General features: G+C 43.8%; 1 protein-coding gene across 2 annotated transcripts in view; it reads left to right on the forward strand.

Annotated features, from left to right (window-relative positions):
- The window catches only part of CYB5R4 (cytochrome b5 reductase 4), an 84,791-nt gene that overhangs the window by 26,230 nt on the left and 32,301 nt on the right, over positions 1–26,260 (forward strand). For both annotated transcript variants that reach the window (XM_075923822.1, XM_075923823.1), the window contains 5 exons: positions 9,381–9,435; positions 10,910–10,967; positions 11,101–11,194; positions 13,001–13,033; positions 14,674–14,796. In XM_075923822.1, the coding sequence (XP_075779937.1) occupies positions 9,381–9,435; positions 10,910–10,967; positions 11,101–11,194; positions 13,001–13,033; positions 14,674–14,796 (363 nt within the window). The remainder of the gene's footprint in view (positions 1–9,380; positions 9,436–10,909; positions 10,968–11,100; positions 11,195–13,000; positions 13,034–14,673; positions 14,797–26,260) is intronic.

The raw sequence follows: 26,260 nt of genomic DNA on the forward strand, positions 1-26,260 counted from the left end.
TAAAATTTGTGCATGATATTAAACAAGGAGGTGTTGCAAGTGCTTTGGTGGGTGGGATTAAATTTCAAAATGATCTGGACAAACTGGGGAAATGTTTGGAAGTAAATAGGATGAAATTCCATGATGACAAATGCAAAGTTCTCCATTTAGGAAGGAACAATCAGTTGCGCGCGCGCACACAAAATGGGAAATGACTGCCTAGGAAGGAGTACTGCCGAAAGAGATCTGGAGGTCATAGTGGACCTAAAGCTATATATGAGTCTACAGTGTAACACCTGCAAAAAAATGAAACATCATTTCATTTATTGGGTAAACAGTTAATCGTATACTCTTAACATCCTTAGTGTAGACATTCTTAAGACTTGGGATTCTGTGTTCAGAATAGGTTTGAATTAGATGCTGTTAAAACAAGTGAGGAGTGTTTGTTCTTTTCTAGTCCACCATATTATAAATTAATGACCATTAAAGATGAGATAATTAAATTGTTTTATGCCTTGTTTTTAATAGTACAATATACATTATGGTTGTGACAAGTTGAGTCTGAGAGGTCTCACCTGCTGTACTGATCAAGCCACTAAGCCCTCCTTCCTACCCTCTGGGGCTCCCCACTACCCTGTCCTGTTGGGCCAGAAACTCTGGTCTCCACCACCCAAGGCATAGAGTTGGGGTAATTGCCCCTCAGCAGTCCAACAGAGACACTGAACCAGCTGATTCATAGGGGAACTCTGCAATTGGACCATTGATAGCACCCAGGAATTCAACCCCCAAAAGCGATCAACCCCCCAAATAAATTCATATTACTGTGTGTAAAAGTTTTACACAGAGAAATCTCATAAGGTAAGCCCTCTTTATCAATGAGCTAGAATACTTATCCAGTGCTGCTCAGGTCCTTCAGGGCAGGAGGTTGAGGGTGTGGGGGATGCAGAATTAAGGACAGGAGTTTGGGGATGTGGGGGGGCTCTGGGCATGAGGCTGGGAGGTATGGGGGTGCAGGAGTCAGGATTGCAGCTCGGGGTGGAGATGTGAGGGGGTGTAAGAATCAGAATTGGGGGTGAGAAGGGTTGGTGGCTGCTCCAGCCTGGCTATAGTTGGGGTGCCCCTCTTAATTGGTTAACTGGCTAAATTTAACATTTAACTAATTAACCAATTAAAATGGGATTTTACATCCCTAATTAATTTATTTGCAGCCTGTTTTATTGTGATGCAGAACATTGGCTGGAATATAAGATTTATCAACAACTCTATTAGAAGGTGCTGTGGGACTTTAAGTAGGAAGTGGGAAAAGAGAGTAATCCTAGTTTTAGTGATCATGTTAGTGTTCTGTTTAATAGTTTATCAGCCTTCTTGTCCCATTTTGTTCATGGGCATATCAGGTTTGGGTGCAGTTGTATTCATCCATATTCTTTTCTGCCAGTGCCTGTTGCCAACTGTGAATTATTGTTACAGTCCTATCAGACCTCTCCGTTGACTTCACTTATGCTATGTGTATTTCAGTACTCTTATGCCGGCCCATTGAAAACAATGACATTGCAGTACTTAAGTCAGTGTGACCAAGGATATTGCAGTCTGATGCAGTGGGGTTTGATAGACATGGATAGGTAATTTAGTGCATGTGAAGTTCAGAGTTCCCAAGGAAAATTCTATTTTTACAAATAATTCTCAGTCATAAGATTGTCTTGTCAATAAAAACTGTGATTCATAAATTAATTTGAAATGTCAAGATAAACATGAAAACCAATGTTTCAGAGGAGTAGCCGAGTTAGTCTGTAACTGGAAGAACTTAAAAAACAACTATCAAACATGTAGATGGCGGTATAAGCTTCTGTGGGCAAAACCCACTTCTTCAGATGACTGAAGTATTAAAACTCCAGATACAAGAATAAATAAAGGAATGGGGGAGGGAAGGAGGTGAAAAAAAGACACAATCTATTCACTGTCTTTTTTTGCCCCCTTCCTTTCCCCTCCCCCTCTTCCCTTATGAAAACAATTAGTAGTCATGTGGCACCTTGCAGACTAACAAAAGTAAGTATATACAGGCAGTCCCCGAGTTACGCGGATCCGACTTATGTCGGATCCGCAGTTACGAACGGGGCCCTCCCTCTCCCTGGTCTCCAGCAGACCAGGGGGATGGGGAGCAAAGCGGCGGAACACGCAGGCAGCGGACAGAGCAAAGCCGCGGAGCACGTGGGCAGCTGACAGCCCAGACGCGTCTGGGCTGTCCGCTGCCCGCGTGTTCCGCCGCTTTGCTCCCCGTCCCTCTGGTCTGCAGACCAGGGGGACAGGGAGCAAAGCAGAGCAAAGCCGCGGAGCCTGGGGTTCTTAAGTTGAATCTGTATGTAAGTCAGAACTGGCGTCCAGATTCAGCCGCTGTTGAAACTGATCAGTTTCAGCACCGGCTGAATCTGGACGCCAGTTCCGACTTACATACAGATTCAACTTAAGAACAAACCTACAGTCCCTATCGTGTACATAACCTGGGGACTGCCTGTATATACCATCATGAGTTTTTGTTGGCAAAACCCACTTCATTGAATGATGAGCTAGAGTAGGTTTTGCTCCCAAACGCTCATGATAATAAATATTTGTGTTAGTCTCAAGTGTCACAAGACTATTCATTTTTCAAGTTACAGACTAACACAGCTACCCTTCCAAGATTAACATGGTAATGCTTTAATTTTAGGTGATATTAAAAGTACTGTTCTTGCTGTAGTTTCATTTGTAATCTGGACAAATTACAGCTGGTCCCCGATTTACAGCCACCTCGATTTACGACCATCCACACTTAGGACCAAAGCAGTCGTAAATGGGGGCTCCGAGTTACAAACGTGATCCACGCTTGCGAACAGCACGATCTCAATGCAACTCAATGGGTTCCGAGTTACGACCATTCTGAGTTACGGCCAAGTGTTTGGTCTGTAATGTGTTCGTAACTTGGGGATCGGCTGTAACGTGTGAAGCTACAGAAACTTCAGCTTTTTTGCTAATGAGACAAGCATTTCAGTGCCCTCTTTATTTACTACAAAGTGGATATTTTCAAGAATCCACAGCTATCGCACCGCAATTGCTACCTTATTTGTTACAATATATATAATTGTAGTGGTGGGGGGAGTGGCCACCCATTGACCCTGAGGAGGAAGTGCCTTTCCCTGAGCCAGACTGGACTCACCTGGAGAACTCACCTGGGAGGAACTTGGGGGGTGAGCTTAGGGATATAAAAGGACTTCCTGCAAGGCTAGTGGAGGCCCTGCCAGAGACACTCTCTCCCCAGCCAGCAAGGGAACCAAAGGCCTTCACCTCCCTGACCACTGAGAAGCAAAAAACCTCCCCACCCTGGCCAACAGAGGAGTCAGAGCCAGAGCCTGTAGAGTTGGACAACTGGCCTGGGCCTCTCGGCCCTCTTCAGGAGGATTACCACGCAGGCGTGCTGTTGTGGCCAGAGGATCTTGCTCCTGGCCACCTGTAAGACTTCCCAAGGAACCAGGTACCCGGGACGGAGAGGAGAATTGGCCCAGGGGTAGCAGACCTTGGTCTGGCCAGGGGCCAGTGGGTTGTGGAGTGGATCCCCCACTGACCCCGGTGCAACAGGTCAGTGAGTTTTGGCCTGGATCCCAGCTGACCTGGCAGCTGATCCCCAGCTGCTCTTAGGGCCCTGGGCCAGGGCGTGTTGGTGAAGGAAGGGCCCGTTCCCCCCCTGCCACCTCTTGATTGGGTGGCAGTCTCCCCTCCGGTGGCATGCAGCCATAGGCAAAGGGCTTGAACTGTTCCTCAGTAAGAAGACAGACTACATACCTGGGTGTATTGACTATGACCTGGCTGGTGTCCTGGGAGAAGCCTTTCCCCTGCCCTAGGGCTGGGCTCCTGACTGCTAACTGTTGCAGCCCCTGCCTTGTGTTAAGGCAAATCCATGGGTCTTGACTTAATGCATCCGAGGGTACTGAGGGAGTTGGCAAATGTCATTGAGGAGCCTTTGGCCGTTACCTTTGAAAAGTTGTGGAGATTGGGACAAATGCCTGATGATTGGAAAAAGGCAAATGTAGTGCCCATCTTCAAAAAAGGGAAAAAGGACGATCCAGGGAACTATAGGCCGGTCAGTCTTACCTCTGTTCCTGGAAAAATCATGGAAGGGATCCTTAAGGAATCCATTTTGAGGCACTTGGAAGAGAGGAAAGTGATTAGGAATAGTCAGCATGGATTCACAATGGGGAAAGTCATGCCTGACCAATCTGATTAGTTTCTATGATGAGGTAACTGCCTCTGTGGACGGGGAAAGTCAGTGGACGTGATATACCTTGACTTTAGCAAGGCTTTTGATAGGGTCTCCCACAATATTCTTGCAAGCAAGTTAAGGGAATGTGGATTGGATAAATGGACAGTAAGGTGGATAGAAAGATGGTTAGAAGGCCAGGCCCAGCGGGTAGTGATCAACGGCTCGATGTGGCGATCAGTTTCTAGCGGAGTACCCCAAGGTTCGGTTCTAGGACCGGTTTTGTTCAATATCTTTTTTAATGACCTGGATGAAGGGATTTATTGCACCCTCAGCAAGTTTGCGGATGACACTAAGCTAGCGGGAGAGGTGGTACACTTGAGGGCAGAGATAGGGTCCAGAGTGACTTAGACAAATTGGAGGATTGGGCCACAAGAAATCTGAGGAGGTTCAACAAGGACAAGTGCAGAGTCTTGCACTTGGAACGGAAGAATCCCAAGCATTGTTACAAGCTGGGCACCTACCAGCTGAGTAGTAGTTCTGCAGAAAGGGACCTGGGGGTTACAGTGGATGAGAAGCTGGATATGAGTCAACAGTGTGCCCTTGTAGCCAAGAAGGCTAATTAATATTAGGTTGCATTAAGAGGAGCATTGCCAGCAGATCCAGAGATGTCATTATTCCCCTTTATTCGGCTCTGGTGAGGCCACATCTGGAGTATTGTGTCCTGTTCTGGACCCTCCACTACAAGAAGGATGTGGACGCATTGGAGAGTGTCCAGCAGAGGGCAACCAAAATGATTAAGGGGCTGGAGCATATGACCTATGAGGAGAGGCTGAGGGAGTTGGGTCTGTTTAGTCTGTAGAAGCGAAGAGTGAGGGGGGATTTGATAGCAGCCTTCAACTTCCTGAAGGGAGGTTCCAAAGAGGATGAGGAAAGGCTGTTCTCAGTAGTGACAGATGGTAGAACAAGGAGCAATGGTCTCAAGTTGTGGTGGGAGAGGTCCAGGTTGGATATTAGGAAAAGCTTTTTCACTAGGAGGGTGGTGAAGCACTGGAATGGGTTACCTAGGGAAGTAGTGGAATCTCCATCCCTAGAGGTGTTCAAGTCTCGGCTTGACAAAGCCCTGGCCGGGTTGATTTTGTTGGGATTGGTCCTGCCTAGAGCAGGGAGCTGGACTTGATGACCTTCTGAGGTCTCTTCCAGTTCTATGGTTCTGTGATTCTAAGGCTGTGCTACTCCTTGTTTGTGTATAAACTGCTAATTGTTGCAGCCCCAGCCTTGGGTTAGGGCGGGGCTCATGACTGCTAATTGTTGCAGCCCCTGTCTTGTGCTAAGGTTGGGCTACCCACTCCCTGTAAAGAAACTATTTGCTTATTGCAGCCCCTGCCTGGTGTTAGAGCAGGGCTAGGGATTGTTTGCTTGGATTGCTTGACTGTTGCAGCCCCTGCCTGGGATTAAAGCCAGGCTACTGACTGCTTAGGGGCTTGTAGTGGGTGGGAGTGGCCACCCTCTGACCCTGAGGGGAGCCCCTTCATTCTCCGCAGGGTACCGCAACGGGCTACAATAATCCTCATGGTTCTATAATTTCTAAGCTAGATATAAAATGTTTATAACTTTAATAACTGGAGTTTGATTATTCAGTGCATTTTATAGGTTGTTAGATACTGAATTTTTAACCATATGGGATCAGTGTTTTCATGAGGGCCTAAACTGGGGAGCAAGCCTTGGGCAGTGGTGGCTCTTCTTGAGGAATATGCTTTTTAGCCCCTAGTCCAGAGGTGGACAAGAGGCGGCTAGTGAGCCCGCAGCTGTCTTAACGGCACCCTTACTACAGAGCAGCTGCAGCGCTTTAAACAGCAGATTGCTAATTGCTATGTAGTCTGGGCAGGGAGGAGAAAGCTTTGTGCACCTGAAAAATCCCTTAGCTCTTATTAGGAACTTAAAATATTTTCTGAAGGCAGGAACAGTGAATGAAGCTTCCTCACTCCCCTCTCACTCCCTCCCTCCATTCCTGTGCTTGAACAGAACCATGTAGAGCAGCCCACCCAGCACATAGGCAAGGAGGCTCAGGTTCCTGTTGAGCTGCTGGCTGGATGAGCCTAGGTAAGCGCCTCCCAGCCAGAGACTGTTTCTGGCACCCTACCTCCTCTTTCCCCCCAATTATCTGCCCCAGGTGACCATCCAAGTCTTCTGTATCCCCTCTCCCCACCTCCTTAAGGTCACAGCTCCCTCCCCGACCCTGCACCCCCTTCTACACACTCCCCCAGTCCAGAATCCTTTCCTGGACACATACTCCTCCCTGACCCTACACCCATTTCCCTGCCCCATGTCACCCTCCAAACCCTCTTCACTCCCTTTCCCTCCTTCTCTAATATCAGAACTCCCTTACAGAACTTGCATCTACACCCTCCCCATGGCCAGAATTCTCTCTTGCACCCCCTTCTGAACCTTGCACCCCAAGCTCCTGCCCCAGATCATAATCTCCTCCTTCACCCAAACTCCCTCTCAGACCCCACACTCTCTCCTGCACCCCAGTCCTTTATCCCAAGCTCCCCTTTACACCCACCCGCTTTCTCCCTCCACAGAAGTACAGACCTTCTCCACTTCCAAAATCCTGGCGTAGCCCACCCCGTTAAAAATTATTGCCCGCCCCTGCCCTAGTCTTCTGTGCTATTTGCTATATCATCTGTGACAGACACAGAGTGAGTTTAAGAGCAAGGTATAAGGATTTGCACTTACTTCACACATGGTGTTCCCTCTTAGGTTATTCATACGTCTGGGAGGCCAGAAGAAGCTGTTACGATCTAGTAGTTTGATTTGCTGCATGATCCAGACAACCTAATCTCACCCATCAACTTTTGGATCAAGCCCAAAACACCTGGTTGAACTAGAGAATCTGTTAGTCAATTTTAGTTTTAAATGGGAAAAGGAATACGTTCCCTAGTTACTTATCCCTGTTCTGTATGCATAACCATCTCTGATTCACATGGTTTTGTTTTTTAATGACAAGGAAACTGATTTAGAAATTAAAAAATAGGCAGCCCTATAAAGAAGGGGAAGCATGATAGATCAGAGTACTTTCTGTTCAAGGTAATCTGTGTTCTTATCATGAATATGGATAAGAAGGAACAGGCTGTATATCAAGCTAATTTCAGGAATACATCACATTGGTGATTCAGGAGAGTGGTCTTGCCTGGCATAATAAAATCCCTGTTTTTGTTGGATAATAACCAACTGTCCATAGCACTTTCCAATTCTATTCTTACCCTTCTTCCTAGTCTGTTCCACTAGAAATCTTGCACTCCACTTGTCATGAACCACATAACATTTCAGGCTGTTCTTTCCCCTCCCCCCCCGCCCCACCCCTTATCCACAAAGATCCATTTAATCTTCAGTTTAGCATCAGTATTTAGGAAGGAGAATTGAAATCACTTTAACCTAAGTTCTTATTTCAGATTGTTGCCTGAATGCTATAGTCTCTCTCAGAGGTCAGAATGTTTTGTTATCCCAGCAAACTGAATAGTCATTGTTCTCATTGTTAAGCTCTCAGTCTTTGGTTAAGGTTACTGTGATTAAAAAGTACAACACGAAAATGAAAACTGTTTATAAAAGCAGCTAGCTGAATACTACAAAGATCTTTAGAAAGATGCTTAGTGTGAAGCAACATTTAAAATGTCTGGAAGTCTCTGCTTAGGTTCCTGATATTAAAGCTGAATTTGTATAAGACGCGAAGTTACATATTTAAGTCACTCATTTTATTTATTTTAATTTTAGATCTCTGTAAACAAGTATGCCTAAATCTTGTTTGGGTGTGTTAGTTAGGGAGAGCATTATAATGCTTGGAAAGTTAAAGTAAAATATATGTAACCCACTTTTTCCTCCTCCGGTTACTCGGGAACAGGTCACACTCACAGGTGTGCCTGGGTGCCTGATGGTTTTAACATAAAAGGAGATCCTGTGTACCGCAGTGGTGGTGATGTTTAGTTGGGGAAACCCTATCCATCCCCTTACTGATGTCCCTTGCTCATAAAGAACATATAATGGCGGTGCCTCCACCTGGATGGCCCTGTACACACTTAATGGTGTGCCTTGGGAGCCTCCAGAATAAAATTATTCCAGCAATGATCTGGATCTAGCTCCAGAACAACGATTACAAATCATAGTATGCATCTGATAGATTACAGTAGAAAGAACAACCTTTACTTAACAATTTAAAGAAACTGAGTTTAACAGAATAACACTAACAAAGTACATAGAAATAATAGGAACATATCTATCTGACATTTGCACTGCCACCGTTTATCACACCCCAGAGTATGCACTCCTCAGGACTCTTAGTACCAAATGCTTGCGTGGATGTGCTTGAAGATTTTGCAGCTGGAGTAGATGATTCGAGTCTTTTTCAGTGTGCTGGGTGCAGAGTAGTACTTCTAGCTGCAGGAACAGCCAAAGGGCAATCAGAAGCAGCCTGCAAGATTCCAGTCTCAAAGGCTCTGAATCCAAGTCCGTAGCTGCAACCTAACAGCTCCTGGACTGGCTAAAACTCTTCCACAGCAGCCTGGTTTCTTTTTTCCAAAAACAAAGAGAAGAGCCCACAGACTGTTGAGAGTCTCTCTCTCCACACACATGGAGAGACCCAGACCCCAAAACAGAAATCACTTCCTTCTTGGTTTCCTCAAGGGCTCATGGGAATTGTAGTCTCTGGGGCTAGATTACAGTAGGCAGGATCTTCCCAGAAAATAAGCAGGGGCACCTTTAGTAAGGGAACTACATTAGGTTATACAGAATATGCTTATACATACAACTATAATTACATACTACTAGTTTCCCAGAGCATATTTCAAAAACACATGCCATTTCCAGTGTAAGCTGAAAAGCTTGTATATCAATGTTTTCTTGATGTGTGCCAGTTCTATGGAAATCAAGTATGTGAAGTGGAAGTTACTGTTTTGGAAGCTTAGACTTCATTTATCAGGTAGGCATTTGCTAAAAAACTTATGACTGATTAACAATGAAAATGCAAACACCAGGTATCAGGGAGCTGAAGTTATTGCATGCACTTAATTTTAAAAATTTCTGGATTTCATTCCTTGTAAGAATAGCTGTTAACATTCTTGGATAAGTAAATATCTATGCAAATGTGTCAATTAATTGCTTTTGTTGGGTTGTTTTGCAGGCATGCTTCCTAAAAATAAAGTATTGGATGATACTTTCAAAGATTTAACACCAAGGTATTTATCTATATTTTACAGTACACTTTTTCCTACACATTTTGTTACATAGTTTATACTGTTAGCAAATGCAAAGTACTCTCTAATCCATAAATCTCAAAGTGCTCTATGTAGATGGATATGTATCGTTATCCTTTTTTACAGATAACTGAACATACATTTCCCTAACTTAAAAATGTTGTGCCCATCGTGAGTCTGTAGAAATTTGGAAGAATAGAAAATAGTGACACTAGCCTCTGTCTTATGCTGCCTCTCAAATGAATATACAGTTATTGCTACTGGATTCCTCCCCATTTGTGTCGTTCCCCGCCACTTCTCCTCCCCCTCCCCCCCCGCATAGTGCAATTAGTGGTACTGGCTTGAATTTTTCTACGTTTGTATAGTATACAATATTTTGTTAAAATATGTAATTATTTTCTGATATTTAATTTTTAAAAGGCTGATGGGTAAGTGCAATATATCTTCTAAATTATACCCACTGGTATATATGATGTTGTGGAGGTTACCTATGTAGCAGTACTGATGCAGTTCTGCAGCAGAATGGAAGAATGGCTCAATATTGACTAATGTAGAATGGGAACAACCATGAAACATAAATGAAGTGGCCAATGGGACTCTTAATTACTTAGCTCTTAATGGTTAAAAGTGCAAGGAACAGTGGCTGCAGGAGGCTGTTTGGATAGAGTGCACTGTTCACAGGCTGGGACTGACTCCATTCCTACAACTACTTCAGTTTTTTCCCTTTTCCTAGTCTACCTCAGTGTTTATGCAATACCTTGTGAATCCTGTCATTGATATAGGGACTGTCATTGATATAGGGACAGGGTAAATCGGGAAGAGAAGACAACTCACACAAACTATAGAGAACTACATAATCTACTTGCACACAGTCTCATTTGAAGTAGGTTTCAGGGTTTTGCTTTCTTGTCTTAGACTGAAAGGTGGGTACAATTATGTAAGATTAAACTATTACTTTGTATATTTGATACTTAGCCATATTGTATATCTAATACTGAGACCCCCCATCCTAGAAAAGGGACAGGATCAATGGGAAATGAAAGTAGGAGTGAGAATAGTAATATTTACTCCACGTGGCCAGAAGAGTACGCTTAAAAGATGTCTGTTCATCCAAACAAAGAACAGCTTACCTTACTCAAATGCCTGTCATCAATAATCAGTTTCTTTAAACCAATCATGTGCAATTGTTTACACCTTCATACAATTAGTACAAAGCTTATGCACATTCTTGCCTGAATCATACTTTCTAATATTATTCATTTTGTTAACTAGTAACTAGAGTTCCTGTTTTAATGTTGAATATCCTTCCTTAAATAATCAGGTTTAGATTTCTTTAAGGATATAAAAATATAATTGGTACATGATTTCATTGAAAGGTCTGCTTGGAAATTTTGGTGTTGAAATGTATTTTTTATTTCCCACAAGACTAATTCTTTTATTTCTTAATATTTTGCAGCTATGACTGGTTCCAAACCGATTGCTTGGTCACTGTTGTCATATATACTAAACAAAAGGTAAATGCATTTTATTGAAAAGACAAGAACCTTGAAATCTGGTGAATATGTCTTATGAGTTCTTCAGTCTTGTTCATTTGTATAAAATGTATTTTAAATTAAATTGAAATAATAATTTCCTTTTCTATATTAGGGCATGAATTCAGAAATGGTAATAGTTGACCATCAAGATGGTAGACTGAGAGTAGACAGCATTCTGAGGGACTATTCATATCTCTTGCATATTGGTAAGTACTTTAGTTTTGCATTGGAAAACCATTAAAATTGCATTCTATCAAGAGTTTAATTCTACTCCTTCTCCCCTCCCAATATAGTAGTTAGTAGGGATGTAAAAGAATAGTCGATTAGTCAACTACTCGCATTCCCCCCCTTCCCCCCCCGCCTCTATATTGGAGGCAGCAAGAGCGGGGGAGCAGGAGACGGTGCTGGGGGGATTAATCTCCGTGGTGTTGCTTGCTCCCCCTTACCCTGTGCTGCTGCTTCTATTAGAGGCAGCAGTGCAGGGGGGAGGGAGACACAGGAGGCTGCTCCAGCAGCAGCCCCTCTCTGTGGGAGGTCCCAACACCCTGCTGGGATCCCCTGTGGGCAGGGGCTGCTGCTGTGAACTGACTGCTGCTGCCTGAGCTGGCCATAAACAGACTGCTCCGCAGCAGCCCCTGTCTGCAAAGAGTCCCAGCTTCCCCATTGGGACCCCCGCGGACAGCGGTGCTGGACCTGATGTGGGCCGGGACTGAGCAAGCTCGATTCAGTCTAGGCTCGTGCCCGGTCCAGGAGCTACTCCTGCTGTGGCTCTGCAGTTTAAATGCAGTAGGAGCCGGACTCCTGCAGAGCTACAGCAGGGGTAACTCCTGAATGCCTTCCCTTATTGACTAATCATGTAGTTGGTACAAATTTTATTGATTACAGGATTACCCACCTCTTAACATCCTTAGTAGTTAGTGAATTTGCATATATGTGTTTTTATATCTTATGCTTCTATATTTCCCATAAAATATGTTATTTATATAATGATACTCTGGAGTTAAGTAAATTGTGCCATATTTGACACCTTACAAATAATTTACAGTGAATGCTTGCTTTTTTGCCACCTAAAGTTCTTTATATTGTTCTAAGGTGTATGGAATGAGCTGTAATAACAATACTTAATTTGCAATCATTTCACTGTAAATAAATAATGCTGTGATCGAGTACCTGGATGGGTCACACTGGGAAGGCTGCACTCAGGACTGTAAGAAGTTCTACCAATCCAAATGTCAGATCACTTATCTCAGATCTTATCCAAAAAACATATAAGATTTAAGTGCAAAAATTTCACTTGGGAAATTTTGGGACCACTCCAGTCCAAAAAATTCCCTCATTCGGGACTGCTGAGGTCCCAAGGGTGCCAGATGAGAGAGGCCCAACCTGTAACTGAAGGATTGTTAAATGATCATGAAAACATTGCCCCACCAGTTAAAAAGGTAGAAATAATTAGTATTATGTTCTAGGGATCTGTATTGGGACTAGTGCTGTTCAATTGATTCATAAATTATCTTGAAAAAACGGTTAGTGCAAAAATTTGCATATGATAGAAAATTACTCAAAATAGCTAAGTGTAAATCTGACTGCAAAGAGTTACAAAGGGATCTCAAAAAACTAGGTGTCTACACAGCAACATAGTTATTTCAGAATAACTGACCTTATTCTGAAATAACAAAGTGCATCTATGCTACAAGCCTTTGTTTCAACATAATGTCGAGCTGGAGGACTTCTTACTCCAACTCATGGTAACCCTAATTTTACAAGGAGTAAGGGAAGTCGAAGGAAGAGTGTTCTTCCTTCAACTTCATACTGTGTAGATAGCGCCAAAAGCTAAAATAATCTATTTTGACTTAAACTGCTCAATTGACGTAGTTGAAGTTGCATAGCTTATTTGGACTTTAGCTCTGCTGTGTAGTATCCCTTAGTGTGTCAGATGCTGACAACTATAGAAGCAGAAGGCAATTCGATTTCTAATTATATCTTAAGAGGATGTTCATTGTCTTCATTTTTAGAGCTGAGCTATGAAGTTCAAGAGGACATTACTGGTAAGGTGTTCCACTTTTCCCCTCTGTTCTCTACCCCATTGTTGGAACAGAATTTGGACACAGTATATGAAGCAAGCAGAAGGATTTATTAACACACAGCGCTGGCGGAGTGTCATGTCGCTTGTTATGCTCGGTGAACACTGCCAAACGATAGGTTACAACTAATTATATAGGATGCTCAGTGGGCAGATCAAGTGATGGGGGAAGGGAAAGATCCCGGACCTCCTGGATAGATACTAACAGTGAGGCAAAGTAAGAGCAATAATATAAAGTTACATAGTGTTTTCCACCATAACTTACATAATACCTTACATCTAGTGAAACAAGTATTTAAACAAAGCAAACATCAGTTATCACTTCTGTGTTAGTGGCGATATGTCCGTCAGCTTCAAGAAGGTGTCTCTTTGCAGATGTGGTCCATCTGGGGATTAAAGCAGAGACATTAGGAGTACTTGACAATGGCACATTTGTTCCTAGCACCATTGAATGTGTCATGTCCTGTCTCCCATCCTGGGTAATTAGTTCTGTGATGACCTTTCTTCAATGGGCTAGGTGAGGAGACGGGGGTAACCATCATGTACTATGTTAGTGTGCCAGTTCCAGACTCCAAATTTAGAATAGAGGTTCTTAACAGAGTAGTCTGCCTCAGAACTTTTTACCCTACACCATTAATGTCAAACCATGAAAACTTAGGTGTATCTACTATGCTTTGCCCTTCTCCATCTGGCTAGCACTTATTCAACAGATGTATGATACCTTTGCCTATGAATAATGATTTGGCGCAACATGCTATTTTGAACATTGGGTTCATTCATTCCCTTTCAAGGGATGCTGCATTGCACTAATGTCAAGCTGCTATTAAGAATATAGGCCTAAGGAACAGTATTCAAAAGACAATATAATTCTGTCAAGGAAAATGTTGCTGTGCTAGAAGTGAGCCTCCATATTTTCTTGAAGTTCTTATATAATTTATAATAAAGGTCTCACTGTGAAGTCAGACCAGTATTAAGAAAAGTAACTGGTGAGTGAACAAAGTGTGTGTGAATTTTTTTAAAAGTCTGCTATCTAAGGCCAACTGCCTTTCTAAACTGTCAGCTTTCTCGAGTTATCATAATGGATGATAAAGGTTTAAGGTGAATACATGTAGATTCCTTAGAAGTATTTAAGCTAGAATGTCAGCAATACGCTGGGCTCCCACAGGCATCTTTAAAATGTGTTATAGTGATTAGAAGTATGCTCTATGGTGTATATTTGCATACAGAACATTGGATTAATCATTTTTATAATTAATCTGCGTATTGTACAATAGAGGGGCTTGTTGCTTACGTGTTACAGCAAAAGTAATACTATTGATCAATAATTGGTAATTCTGAAATCATGAGCATTAATTTCTTTGACTAGATGAGCAAAACGTACTTACTAAATATACTGTAGATGCTTTATTAGCCATGCATACTAAGCTATTTTTAAAACACTGAAGTGTGTCAGATCTGCAAGTACATTTGATTTGATGTTTTAAGGTAACACAGTAGGTTTGTATATTTTAAGAGGCTAGCTGCTAGTCCTTGCTGAACTTACTTACAGTGAAACTAAATAGTAAAACTTGATTCAAAATTTCACCAAAATTTTTATTTTTTAAGTGCGCATCGCTGAAAAAGTGGGAAAGGTAGAGATTGTCTTGAAGAAAAAAAATAATCTTCCTTGGAGTAAACTGGGACAGCCACTGGAGTGTCATAATTCATTTATCAAGTGCACAGACAGAGGTAAATAGCCTTTAATTTGTTATACAAGACAGTTGTTTCTCTTATCTCCAATGTGGTCAAAGATCTTCCACTCCTATTTTACTAACTGGTCCAATATAAGATTCCTAAGGAATTGGGGACAGATCGACATGTCCCTTTGCCTTTTATAGTCAAGCCTTCCCCCTAGTCTAAAGAGGTTTTCTGATTGAGAGTATTACTCCTGAGGCCAAAATATTAAAAATTTGTGTGTCAAAAATAAAAATGGTTTGCCTAATATTTTTAAATACTTCAAATTTTATTTGTCAATAAATAAATATGGCTTCAGCATATAATTGGGGAGCACAGGCAACTGGCTGTATTGAGGAAGGAGTTCACCCTGAAGGCCTCATGTCCCCCAGTACAGGGACTCAGCCGTGATGTGACACCCAACTCTGACACAGTGCAAGGGCCAGGCCTGCCCCAGAAGACCTACCTCTCTGTACCTAATGTGAGTGGCCAGGCTCAGACCAGCAAGATCCAAGTGTGGAGGGGCTTAGTGTAGGACAATCTGGAGGTGGGCTGAGAGGTTTCTGTGTGGGGCAGTCTGGGTGTGGGCAGCTCAGTGGGAGATGTGGATGCACAGGGTCTTATTGGCAGGTTCCGGGAGCAGGGACAAAGGGACTACAGTGGATCCAGCTTAGGAGATTGGAGTTTAGCAAGAGGAGTCTAGGACTGAGGAAATGGGGCTTGGCTGGGGATGAGAGGTTGGGTGTGGAGGGCTCAGTGGACAGGGGGACTTGGTGCTAGAAGAATGGGGCTTGATGGGGTGGGGGTATAGGTATAGGTGGTTGGGGATCTGGGGGCTGGGGGGACTTGTTGAGGGGTGGTGGTCGGTCGGGGGAAGAGCTTGTCAAGGTGTTGGTTCGATGAGCCTGCTTAATTGGGGAACCTCAGCTACTGCTGAGGGGATGCTATATATTGGGTTCCTTCTTCCCCCATGATTTTCCCCTCCTTACTCTCTCATTCACCTCCCACCGCACTATTGCACTTCCTTCCTCCTTTATGCCTCCTCACCCTGCCTTCCCTCACTTCCCCAGTTCCACCTTACCTAGCCCCCCACAGCCAGTTACTGTTGCACAGAGAATAGAAAGGCTCCCAGTACACCAGGGCTGGGCAAAAGCCAGCTGCTGCAGGACCATGTGCATCTCTGAATGCTGAGAGCCCCAGGGAGGAGGGGTGAGAGGCTTCTCTCACTGCTTCCACCTCCAATAGCTCCCATTGGCTGGTTTCCTTCCAATAGCATCTGCCTGTTTGCAGGACAGGCAGCATGTGAAGTGCCCTTCCCTGCTCCTTGTCTCCCAGGTTCACAGCAGCAAACATGGCTCCTTGTGCTGCTGAGAGCAGTACAGGGGCGTGGAAGGTAGAGACCTGGTTAAGGAACCTGCTGTGCTGCTGACTGGGAGTCCCCCAGGTAAGGTATCCTAGCTAGAGCCTGCCTCTGGCATCCCAGCTCCTTCCTTCTCCAACCCTCTGATCCCCTCCTGTATCCTTACCCCATGTAACCCAAACCTTCTGCACCTCTGCTTCAGCCCCCGTACATCTTTCCATATACTGTTTCCCCTCCTGCAACCCTCGTCAGGTCATAACCCCCTCCCAGGCATTGCAGCCCTATCCACTGTTCCTGGTCACAGCCCAAATCCCAGCACCCCCTCCTGCACTCCTGCCTCAAGTTACAACCCCTTCCCAGACCCTGCACCCCAATCTTCTCTCCCTGGTCACAGCCCAGATTCCTCCACCACCACCTGTTTTCCTGCCCAAGGTTATGACCCCCAGGCCAGAATCCCTCCCTACACTCCTCTCCCAGGCCAGAATCCTCTCCTGCTCCCTCCTAGACCCTGTACCCCAATCCCCTACCCAAACCTCTGTACTCCTATGCCAGGTCACACTCCCCTCCCAGACTCTGCACCCCCTCTTGTACCCCAGTTCACTGCCCTAGGTTACAATTCCGTCCTTCACACAAACTGCTTCCCAGATCCCACACCCCAGTCCCTTATTCCATGCTCCCTTTTGCACCTAACATCTATCCCAGATCCCTGCACCTCCTTCATTAATAAAATGAGAGTGCAGCCCTTACCAAATTCTTGGAGTGCCCCCCCATCAGAAATTATTGCCCACTCCTGCAGTACACAGAAGGGGAATGTGACTGGCATTAGGACCCAGGAGGCAACATTCAGTTTTAGAGTCAGCTGAAGCCAAGAGGCAAGCTCCTTCAGCTGGACAGCTCTGCACTTGCAGCAAAGGGGAGGGACCGGGGGGAAGGCAGTGGTATGTAACCCTGTGTGTCTTGTCTCTTTTGGGGGAGAGGGAGAAATCCCCTAAAAAACTGTATCAATGGTTTGTCATACCTCAGTGTTCTGTACCTCGGTACCTTTGGTGGTCTGAACTGTCAGTGTCAGCATCGTCTGGTCAGGGTCGTCCTGGCGCGCTCCTGACAGGACCTCTGCTCTGTCGGTGATGATAAACTTTCGGCTGCGTGTGTAACAATCGGTACTCCCTTTATCTAGAGTATTAGACCCCATGCATTTGGGTCAACACAGGAGATCTCTGAGAGGCCCCGGAAACGACAGATGCAGGCAAGGTTTGAAATCAATTGAGCAAGTTTATTGTCAAATGCGAAGCTCTACCAGTTGGTAACAGAGATCAGTACAATGTTACACCACTGGGCACTATGCCGCGTTGACAAGGTACCAACACCGGGCAGGCCTATTGCCGTATAACAGATATTAACAACAGTTAGCCAGAGTTAAGCTACTGTTCATTCTGTAAGTTCAGGCAATGACACCTGCCGTTCAGGCACCTAGTGAGCCCCCCCCTCCTCCCAAGGTCAGCCGGAGAGCACGCTCTGCAATGTCCTTTTTATAGACAGGTACAAACAACTTACATCATTTCTTTACGTTCCTGGTTGCCACCTTCTGTTGCCTAGATACCAACCCTCACCTTACGGAAGGGGGGCTTACTTACTATCATTCATGCTGTCAATTCCGACCTGGTCCTGAACCTAGGTCGGTATGTGCATTAGTTTTTAGAGAGTCTTTGTACCAGGACATTCCTTAAGATGTTCCGTTACTCCCTTTTGGCTTATAGTCTGTACCCAGTGCCTCCCTGTTTCCTTCCATGCTCTACCTAACTTACACAATTACATAGTTATTTTTAAGGCCTCTTTCTTGGTTCCTGTTATTGAACCAAAGTCTTGCTCACTAGATTGCAGGCCTGTTGCTGTTTTCATGTTTCAGGTCTCTATTTAGGCCTGCTGACTCCATGTTACTGACCCTCAACTTACTACATGGCTGTTCCCTCTCTTCCCCAGTGTACAGTTTCCCTTTGCTGTTAGAGTTCAACTCAAATGCTTCCTGTTCCAAGGCAGAATCCAAAACCTATCTGATTTGCAGAAAGGACATGAGAGATCCAGCAGGTGGCAGCTCGTGCCATTCTGCTAGTGTTGGATCTCATCATAATACTTCCGCTTCATATCCACTTCAGAAGATCTAAGTGGACACTTATCTCCCAATATAATAAGCAGTGTAGGGGACACTGCATTTGGGTGATCGATGTCTTCTGGAGGTGTCTTGGTTATAGTGGTAGTCTGATAATAACTGTCAGCTAAGGAATGGACTTATTAAATGGCTCCAATTCAAACTGTGGTTATCACTGATGCACCCCTTGTGAGAGAGAGCAATCATGCAGATAGACTCTGTAACTAAGAGAATTGGTGTTTTGAGGATGCCTTGAATTGCCCTGTTTTCTTGAAGTCTGTCTTGCCAACTATTAAACTGTTTTGTGGTATGCTGCTTGGCCCATATGGGCCCTCTGCGTACCCCTGTTCTAAATTTGCTTGTTTGAGATCAACTTGTTTTCATTTGGCAGAAAATGCTTTGTTACAAATTAAGCTAAGGGAGATTACTCTCTTTGTAACTTCTTAGCCTATTACATGTAGTGCTTTAGACTCTGATTCTTCTCATCCCAAAATTAGGAGCCCTGGTGTCATGGATATTAACATAGTCTGACAAGCCAGTGGAAAGTTTCTTTTGAGTCACCCAGACCTCTGAGCTTGTTTCTTATGTGAAAGCTCATTTTCCTGGCGGGTCTGAGTTCAGCTTCAGAATGTGTTGACTCTTCCTCCCTGAGATGAGATTTTTATAAATATATGGGATGGTGCATGTAGCAAGGAAACTTATTATAATTTTTCAAGTGGCGATAGCTCTGATTGCCTAACTTATCCATTACCTGGAATGTAACATTTTTTTATATTTCTGAAATATACATTATTAAAATTTTTATGACTGAATGAAAGTACAGGAAGGGATAACTATAGTTTAGTTATAGAGGTCAGAACAATTGCAACAATTTTTAAAGACGCATTCCACAGATATATTGAGACACAATCGTTTTGACTCCATATATGTAATGTAACACGAGGCACCAGTGTTCAAGGTAGTTAATCAGAGAAGTCTCCACTTTTAAAATGGGGGTGAGGAGTTGCTATGAGAAGCTTCATGGTTATTCTGTGGCTTTAAATTGCACTGATTTTGCACCGGTTTCTAGAATTGGAAGAAAGCAAAGAGAATCTTGAAAACAACTTGAGAAGTCTCAGAATAAAAGCTTCTAAATACTTCTGATACAGTCTGCAGAAAAACCTTCAAGAACAACCCCTTGAGTATTAAAAGAAAAACTTGATTTTTTCTCTCTTCACTTAATCCTAAATTGCCCTTTCATTCTGCACACACAGTGGTAGGAAGAAATGTCCCTTACTCTGAAATGCTCTGCATTTTTTATTACAGGTTGGGCCACCCTGGTCCAGCATCCTCAGGACCTGAGCTGTGTCAGACCAGGGAATTTGCTGGACTGGGGAGGTCAAGGCTCCCTTGCTGGCTTCCCTGCTGATGGCTCCTCTCTCTGGGGCTTCCTGCCTTGCTGCTGCCCCGCTAAAGCTAGCCAGGTCCTGCTGCCATCTGCCTGCACCATGGGTTCTCAGGGATTCCCCAGCAAGGACTGCCTGACGACCACCAGCCCCGCTATTTTCGGCGGTTCCTCAGGGTTTCCCACCACAGGCCCTACTGGCAGGGGCTCTCCGGCCTTTTGACCCCACTGACACCTATGGTTCTCTGGCCAGGGTAGAGGCTCCCCAATACCACCTGGTCCCACTGATGCTGAGGTACCCCAGCTGGGGCTCCCCAGCTGCTGTCTTAACCTGCTGGCAAGGTTCTCTAGATGGAGCTCCCAATCAGATGCCTGGCCCTGCTGCTGCTGGGGGTTTCCCAGTCAGGGCTGCCTGGACATCCCAGTCCAGCCGCGGGAGTCCCAGGGGTCCCCAGCTGTCACTGGCCCTGCTTGCCAGGGGCTCTCCAGCCACCTGACCTGACTGACACTGGGTTCCCCAATGGGGGAGGGAGGAGACTCCCCAATGCTTCCTGGCCCCACTGATGCTGAGGTTCCTCTGCCCAGTCACTGCTGGCCCAGCTGGGACTCCACAAACTGGAGTTTTGGCTCTTGGCTGGCTCCTGCTCCTAGAGCTCTTTGGTCCAGCAATATCTGTGCCGGACCACAGATGTTTCCACACCAGGAAGTCCCGGATTTGGGAGGTTCAGCCTGTACCTTTTAAATGAGCAAACTATGATGTTGTTAATAAAATGGGAAATTCTAAGGAATTCTGTTCACTCTTATGAGACACAAAAGACCAGATTTCATGGTCTGTGATGTGTTTTCATGGCTGTGAATTTGGAGGTCCCTAGTTAAAACTCCAACGTGGCCATTGCAAATCTGACATTTACCTCCTTTGTATGATATGCCAATCGATCTCTCTCTATCCAACTCTATGAATCATTTAACAGGATGTGGGTTGCATCTTCCACCCCAATCCACAGCTTCTCCACCTGAAATATGGCTCCTCCATGGTTCTAGGATTTGGAAGTAACCTGTTCAGAAGCAGTGTACCCTTGGCCACATCCTGTGCTCTCTTACTAGACCTGTGTTCGAACTAATGGCAATGTGCTCCTACATTCATTTATAGAGAGAACTGGCCTTTCTTGTTGTTTTCATCTTTACCAGACAAGTTGATGAAATTGGTGCCCTTATGACATATCCCCTGGACATACTTTTCATAAAGGCAAAGTTGTTACATCCATGTCAGGGTACCCTCTAAGCTGTGCGCCTGCGTGGCTGTGCACAAAAAATGTTAGGCCCACCCATCTCATATGCAGAGCTGTACTGCAGTATTCACCACCACTCACTTTCCTGCTGGAATGGAAGGTGAGTGGTGGAGGTTGTGGTGGGCCACATGGTGGTGGGTGGCTGCCCCCCTTTGCTCTGACTGGAGCCGGGGTGTGGTGGGGCTATCCCTGCTGGCCCTGGTTCCAGCTCCTGCATGCGGAATGCTGTAGCTGGCTGGCTGGGCCATGTGGCGGCGGGCGACTGCCCCGCTTTAAAGTTTAGTTGCAAGGCACAGCCAGGCTCCCTCACATATCAGACACCTATAAAGTGACTTTTCTTCAAGCCTAGACCACACTGCATTGCCCAAGACTCCAGTGAGAGGGCAGTATTGTGTGTATTGAGTATAGAAAAATCCTTACCAATGATTTGCTGTAAATAGTTAAGTGATGAACTTAAGTTTCCCACACAGTGGTGAAATAAGAGGTCAGGAGTTGTGTCATTCAGAGCATGTGGAAAAGAGGACAGTATGTGTATGGCTAACTGGTGGTGAGTTGCAGAAAGGTAAATTATTTTTTAGGTGGTTTCATCTCTTGGTTAGAGCTTGGGACTTGTAGGCAGGAAATATAAAACGAATACAAGTATCATTACATGCTTGCTAAAATGGATCTGAAATCTCTCCCTGATGATCTGTGTTAAATATTTTCCTTTCACGTTCTGAAAGGGAAATACACTTAGAGGTTTAAGTGCTACTCGCAACTTCAGAGGTTAGCTATATCTTATTTTTGGTGAAAGTAAAGATTTGTTTCAGGTGCTCACACTTTTACTTGGTCTGTGTACTTTTGATCAACATATTGATGCCCACCTTACCAGTCGTCCATTTGCCAAGAACTAGTTTAAGAGAATATTAAAATTGTATATCATTTTATCTAAAAAGCTAAGATTTTATGGGTTTTCAATTTCCCCTCCTTTTTTTAATTCAGATTTTGAAAACTTTACGTGCATCAGTTGCATTAAGTATTTAGAAGCCAGAAAATATGCATTAGGGCGTTGAGGGCACAGGTGGGAGGAAAGTGTAGTGGTTGGGATGAAGGGGTCACTGTGCAGAAGTTAGGAGAATAGGGGGCACAATGCAGGGTTAGTGGTAAAGGGTGCACAGGATGGAGATGTAGGGGTTGGGGAACATATGGAGGCTGGGTGGGAGTGAAACTGGGGTTCCAAGCTTGGTGGTATTCAGGGTAGGTGGGTGCAGAGTCATGCACCTTGTTAATTATCCCTTGTTTTAGGATTTTTTCTTACATAACAATTTATATTACACACACACACACACACACACACACACACACACACACACTATTTTGTTAGTAACTGGTGGATGCCACAGAGGCACGCATTTGATCAAGCGTACATGACGTTGATATTGGTGCACAAGACAAAATTCACTCTGCTCACGGATGGAAAATCTTAGAGGGAGCACTGATCCATATCACAAATTCTTACCCAAGGTACCATCCTCTTTCCATATCAGTCAAACTATCCACCTCTTTTGCTTCTTCCTGAAGCCTCAGTGCAACCAGCAAGATGCAGCTTTGAACATCCTCGATGACATATGAGCGTTCGCTTTCTATTTGGATAGAACTAAACCCTTTCCGAAAACCATCATGTCAGCTGACTTTCTGACTGAAGCAGTATGGTATTTATTTTGTTGCAGTTGTTATGGCTTTCTGTATTGGAAATCCAGACACACATGGACATCTAAAACCTGTAATGAACTCTTTTCAAACTTGATGATATTTTTTTTCTTCTTATGTTGGTAAGACAGCATCAAATTAAATTATTATAATAGTTTAGGAAATGTGACAAACTTCTAAAGGGAACTGATTTACAAGAAAATCATTTGAATATTTCCAAGAAAAAACAAAGTTATACTTCAGGAGTAATCAATATGGAGAAACGCTTCAAAAGAAATCTTTTGAGCATTTCAAGCTATTCCATCAGTCTTGTTCCTCAGTTTTTACAAGACCCAATTTAGAGATTTTTCTTGAGGAATTGTTTTTTATAAGCGTCGATAGTATCCCCTCTCTTGTTAATTTTTTCCTTTGTTGCAATGTAAGTAATATTTGAAGTCAAAGTTGTATGGAAGGTATGTTTCAGCAATTACATGATACTTTATAGAAAATCAATTTAATAATTTATTGATTTTAATCTTAACTGTGGCTAGGCGTATCTCTCCATTTAATGTACAAACAAAAAGCTGAAGGCCTTTGTACTAGCATACTGTTAGAACATATATTGTAGAAAAAAGGCAGAATGTACCCATTAAAATATATTTAGTGAAGTGGTAGAACATAACAGCTGTTATATTCTTCCAGCCATTGGAGCATGATTTTTCTTGTAGGTGTGTGGTGTGGTTTTTTTTTTTTTTTTTGGAAAGTGTGTAGTATGGAAATCTACCTATCAGGAGATAAGTTGAGATCATCAAAACCTATTCATACTGCTGTGCGAGGCTGGAATCAAACAGGCAAGCACTTGAATATTATGCTCTGACGTTTGCTTTATATAGGAGATTCTTTAAAGGAACAATATTAGGCAAAAGTCATACTTAATAAAATATTTGTCACCTATTACTTATTTCATATTAAATCATGTAAGTTACTTTTAATCTTAAATGCTTGTTGTTTACTAGTTGTACTTCATTTAGTTTAGGTAGTGAAATTAGATTTTCTAGCTTCTTCCTGGTTCTCATCTGCTAGCACAGTGATGCAGTATTTTCCACAAAAGTTGCAAAAAGCATTTCAGGTTTTTTTTTTAAGCATGAGACATGGCTGATCATTTCAAAACTGAGTATAAATTCATCTAGGGCAGGGATAGGCAACCACAAATAGCGGGTAGGCCACATGAGTGGCCTAAGAACAGCCATACTGGGTCAGACCAAAGGTCCATATAGCCCAGTATCCTGTCTGCCGACAGTGGCCAATGCTAGAGGCCCCAGAGGGAGTGAACGCAGGGCCTTCCTTCTCCTCAGAGGGCTGCAGAAGCACATGGCCCTCTGAAGTTCCACCTGTGGCCCCCCGTGTGTCCTTCGTCCCCCATGTGCCTTTCATGCATGGGAGCACCAGAGCCCCCCACTTACCTTCTCCTCCCCCCCACAGCTTTGGGAGGGAGGCGGAAGAGCAGGGGTGAAATTCAATTCAAGTGATTTGTGGCTCTTCCAAAAGTGCTGGGAGGAGGAGGGGGAAGACATAGGTAGTGAAGAGCTCTGATGGCCCAGTGCGCGAGAGGCATATGGGGTAGGAGGGCACCCAGTGGTTCCACGGGCCGCAGGTTGGCCACCGCTGATCTAGGGTCCCTGTTAAGAAGACTCATTTCTTGGAATGGGCTGAGACAATATTGCATGTATTCCTAGCTAGGGCATTCTTTTTATTCTTATTGATCACAACAATTAAAGTGACACACTGTATATACAGGGTAGTTGTAGTGATGTGGGTCCCAGGAAATTAGAGACTGTTCTGTCATCAGCAAATATGCTGTGTTCGATAAAGGTCTCCCAACTATTGGTTTTAGATCTGAGTCTTACAGGATTGATCATCTTCCCATTAGATCTTGTGTGCAAGTAGGTTCCATCAGCTGAGGATCCAAAAGCTTGTTTCAGTAGCAGGGAAGAGAACATCCCAAACAGAGCTAGGGGTGAGTACACAAATTTGCTTAATTCCACTATGTATCAGGAAAGCCTCAGAAACAGCCATTGTATTGAACTGTGCCATACATGTTTTCATGGAACAATCAAATCACGCTTAAAGGGGGTGTGTGGAAATTAGTCTTTTCTAAAAGCATGAATTTCTACTAAAAAAGTCCAAAATCTTTGTGAGATTGATGAAAGCTGTGTAGAAGGGCTTTTCTCACTCTCTTGCATCCCAGGCTTCATTTGCAACTCCGGTTGCTATCATTTGCCTACCTAGCTCAAACTAACGAGCTAGTGTAGACATACCCTAAAAGGGTATTACAAGGAGAAAAGGAAAAAATTGTTCTCCTTGGCCTCTGAAGTTACATCTACACTGCAGAGTTTTTGAGCATAAACAACTGTTTTTGCACAAAAACTCGCAGAGCATCCACACTACAAGTGTGTTTTTGCGCAAGAAAGAGTACAGTAGATTATCAGAAGACAGGGCTTTTTGCACAAGAGTTATTCCTCTTTGTACGAGGAATAAGCCTTTTTGAGCAAGAGCTCTTGCGGAAAAAAGGCATGTGCAGACATTCTTGTGCAAGAAACCCCTATCAGATAAAGCACAGGTGCTCTGATGGCCATTTGCAGACTGGCCATCAGAGCTTTCTTGTGCAAGAGCGTCCATGGCAGTGTGGACGCTGTCTCTCAGTGTGGACACACATCTCTTGCGCAAAAGCAAATGGCAGTGTGGACGCGCTCTTGCACAAGCATTTTTTGCAGAAGTTCTCTTCCACAAAAAGTTCTTGCTTAAGAAGCCTGCAGTGTAGACGTAACCTGAGGATAGACAAGAAGCAACGGGCTTATATTGCAGCAAGGAACGTTTAGGTTGGACATTAGGAAAAGCTTCCTAACTGCCAGGGTGGTTAAACACTGGAATCAATTGCGTAGGGGGTTGTGGAATCTGCGTCACTGGAGATATTTAAGAGCAGCTTAGACAGACGCCAGTCAGGGATGATCTAGACAGTCGTCGGTCCTGCCTTGAGGGCAGGTGACTGGACTTGATGAACTCTTGAGGTCCCTTCCGGTTCTGTGATTCTGTGCTTTACCTCACAAGTCTGTTTTGAGAACGATATAATTGTTTGTGAGGAGCTAAGTTTTTGTGGCAAAAAAAGTTATTTAGTTATTCGAATACATAGGGGAAATTTCTTTAAAATTTGAAATGGAAGCAGTGGTATGAGCTTGCATAGCAAGCAGGTCATGCCCCATTCAGGTAATTAGGAGTCCTATGGAACAATGTTTAAGAGATTAGTTCACTGTGGGTAAAATCTTGATTTGGAAAATTACTTTCTGCTTAATAAAAACTTGTCTTAAACCATCTGATGAATGTAAGTTTGTTCTAGATATTAATATTTGAGGTAAAGTTCATTAATCCGATAACATGTAAACAAGCACATCCAAGTTTTTCGCAGTAAATTTCATGAAAATTGCTAGTAGAAGTAAATATTAGGCCTTTATAATGTCTCACAAAAAACTTACATTTTGGGAATTTGTTATTAATGGAGAGCTTTCTAAATAGTTCTTCTGAAGATATGCAGAAGATAAAAAATTTTGGCATATATTGACATTTTTCAGTGAACA

This window comes from Pelodiscus sinensis, chromosome 3, assembly GCF_049634645.1.
Source record: "Pelodiscus sinensis isolate JC-2024 chromosome 3, ASM4963464v1, whole genome shotgun sequence".
Lineage (NCBI taxonomy): Eukaryota > Metazoa > Chordata > Testudines > Trionychidae > Pelodiscus > Pelodiscus sinensis.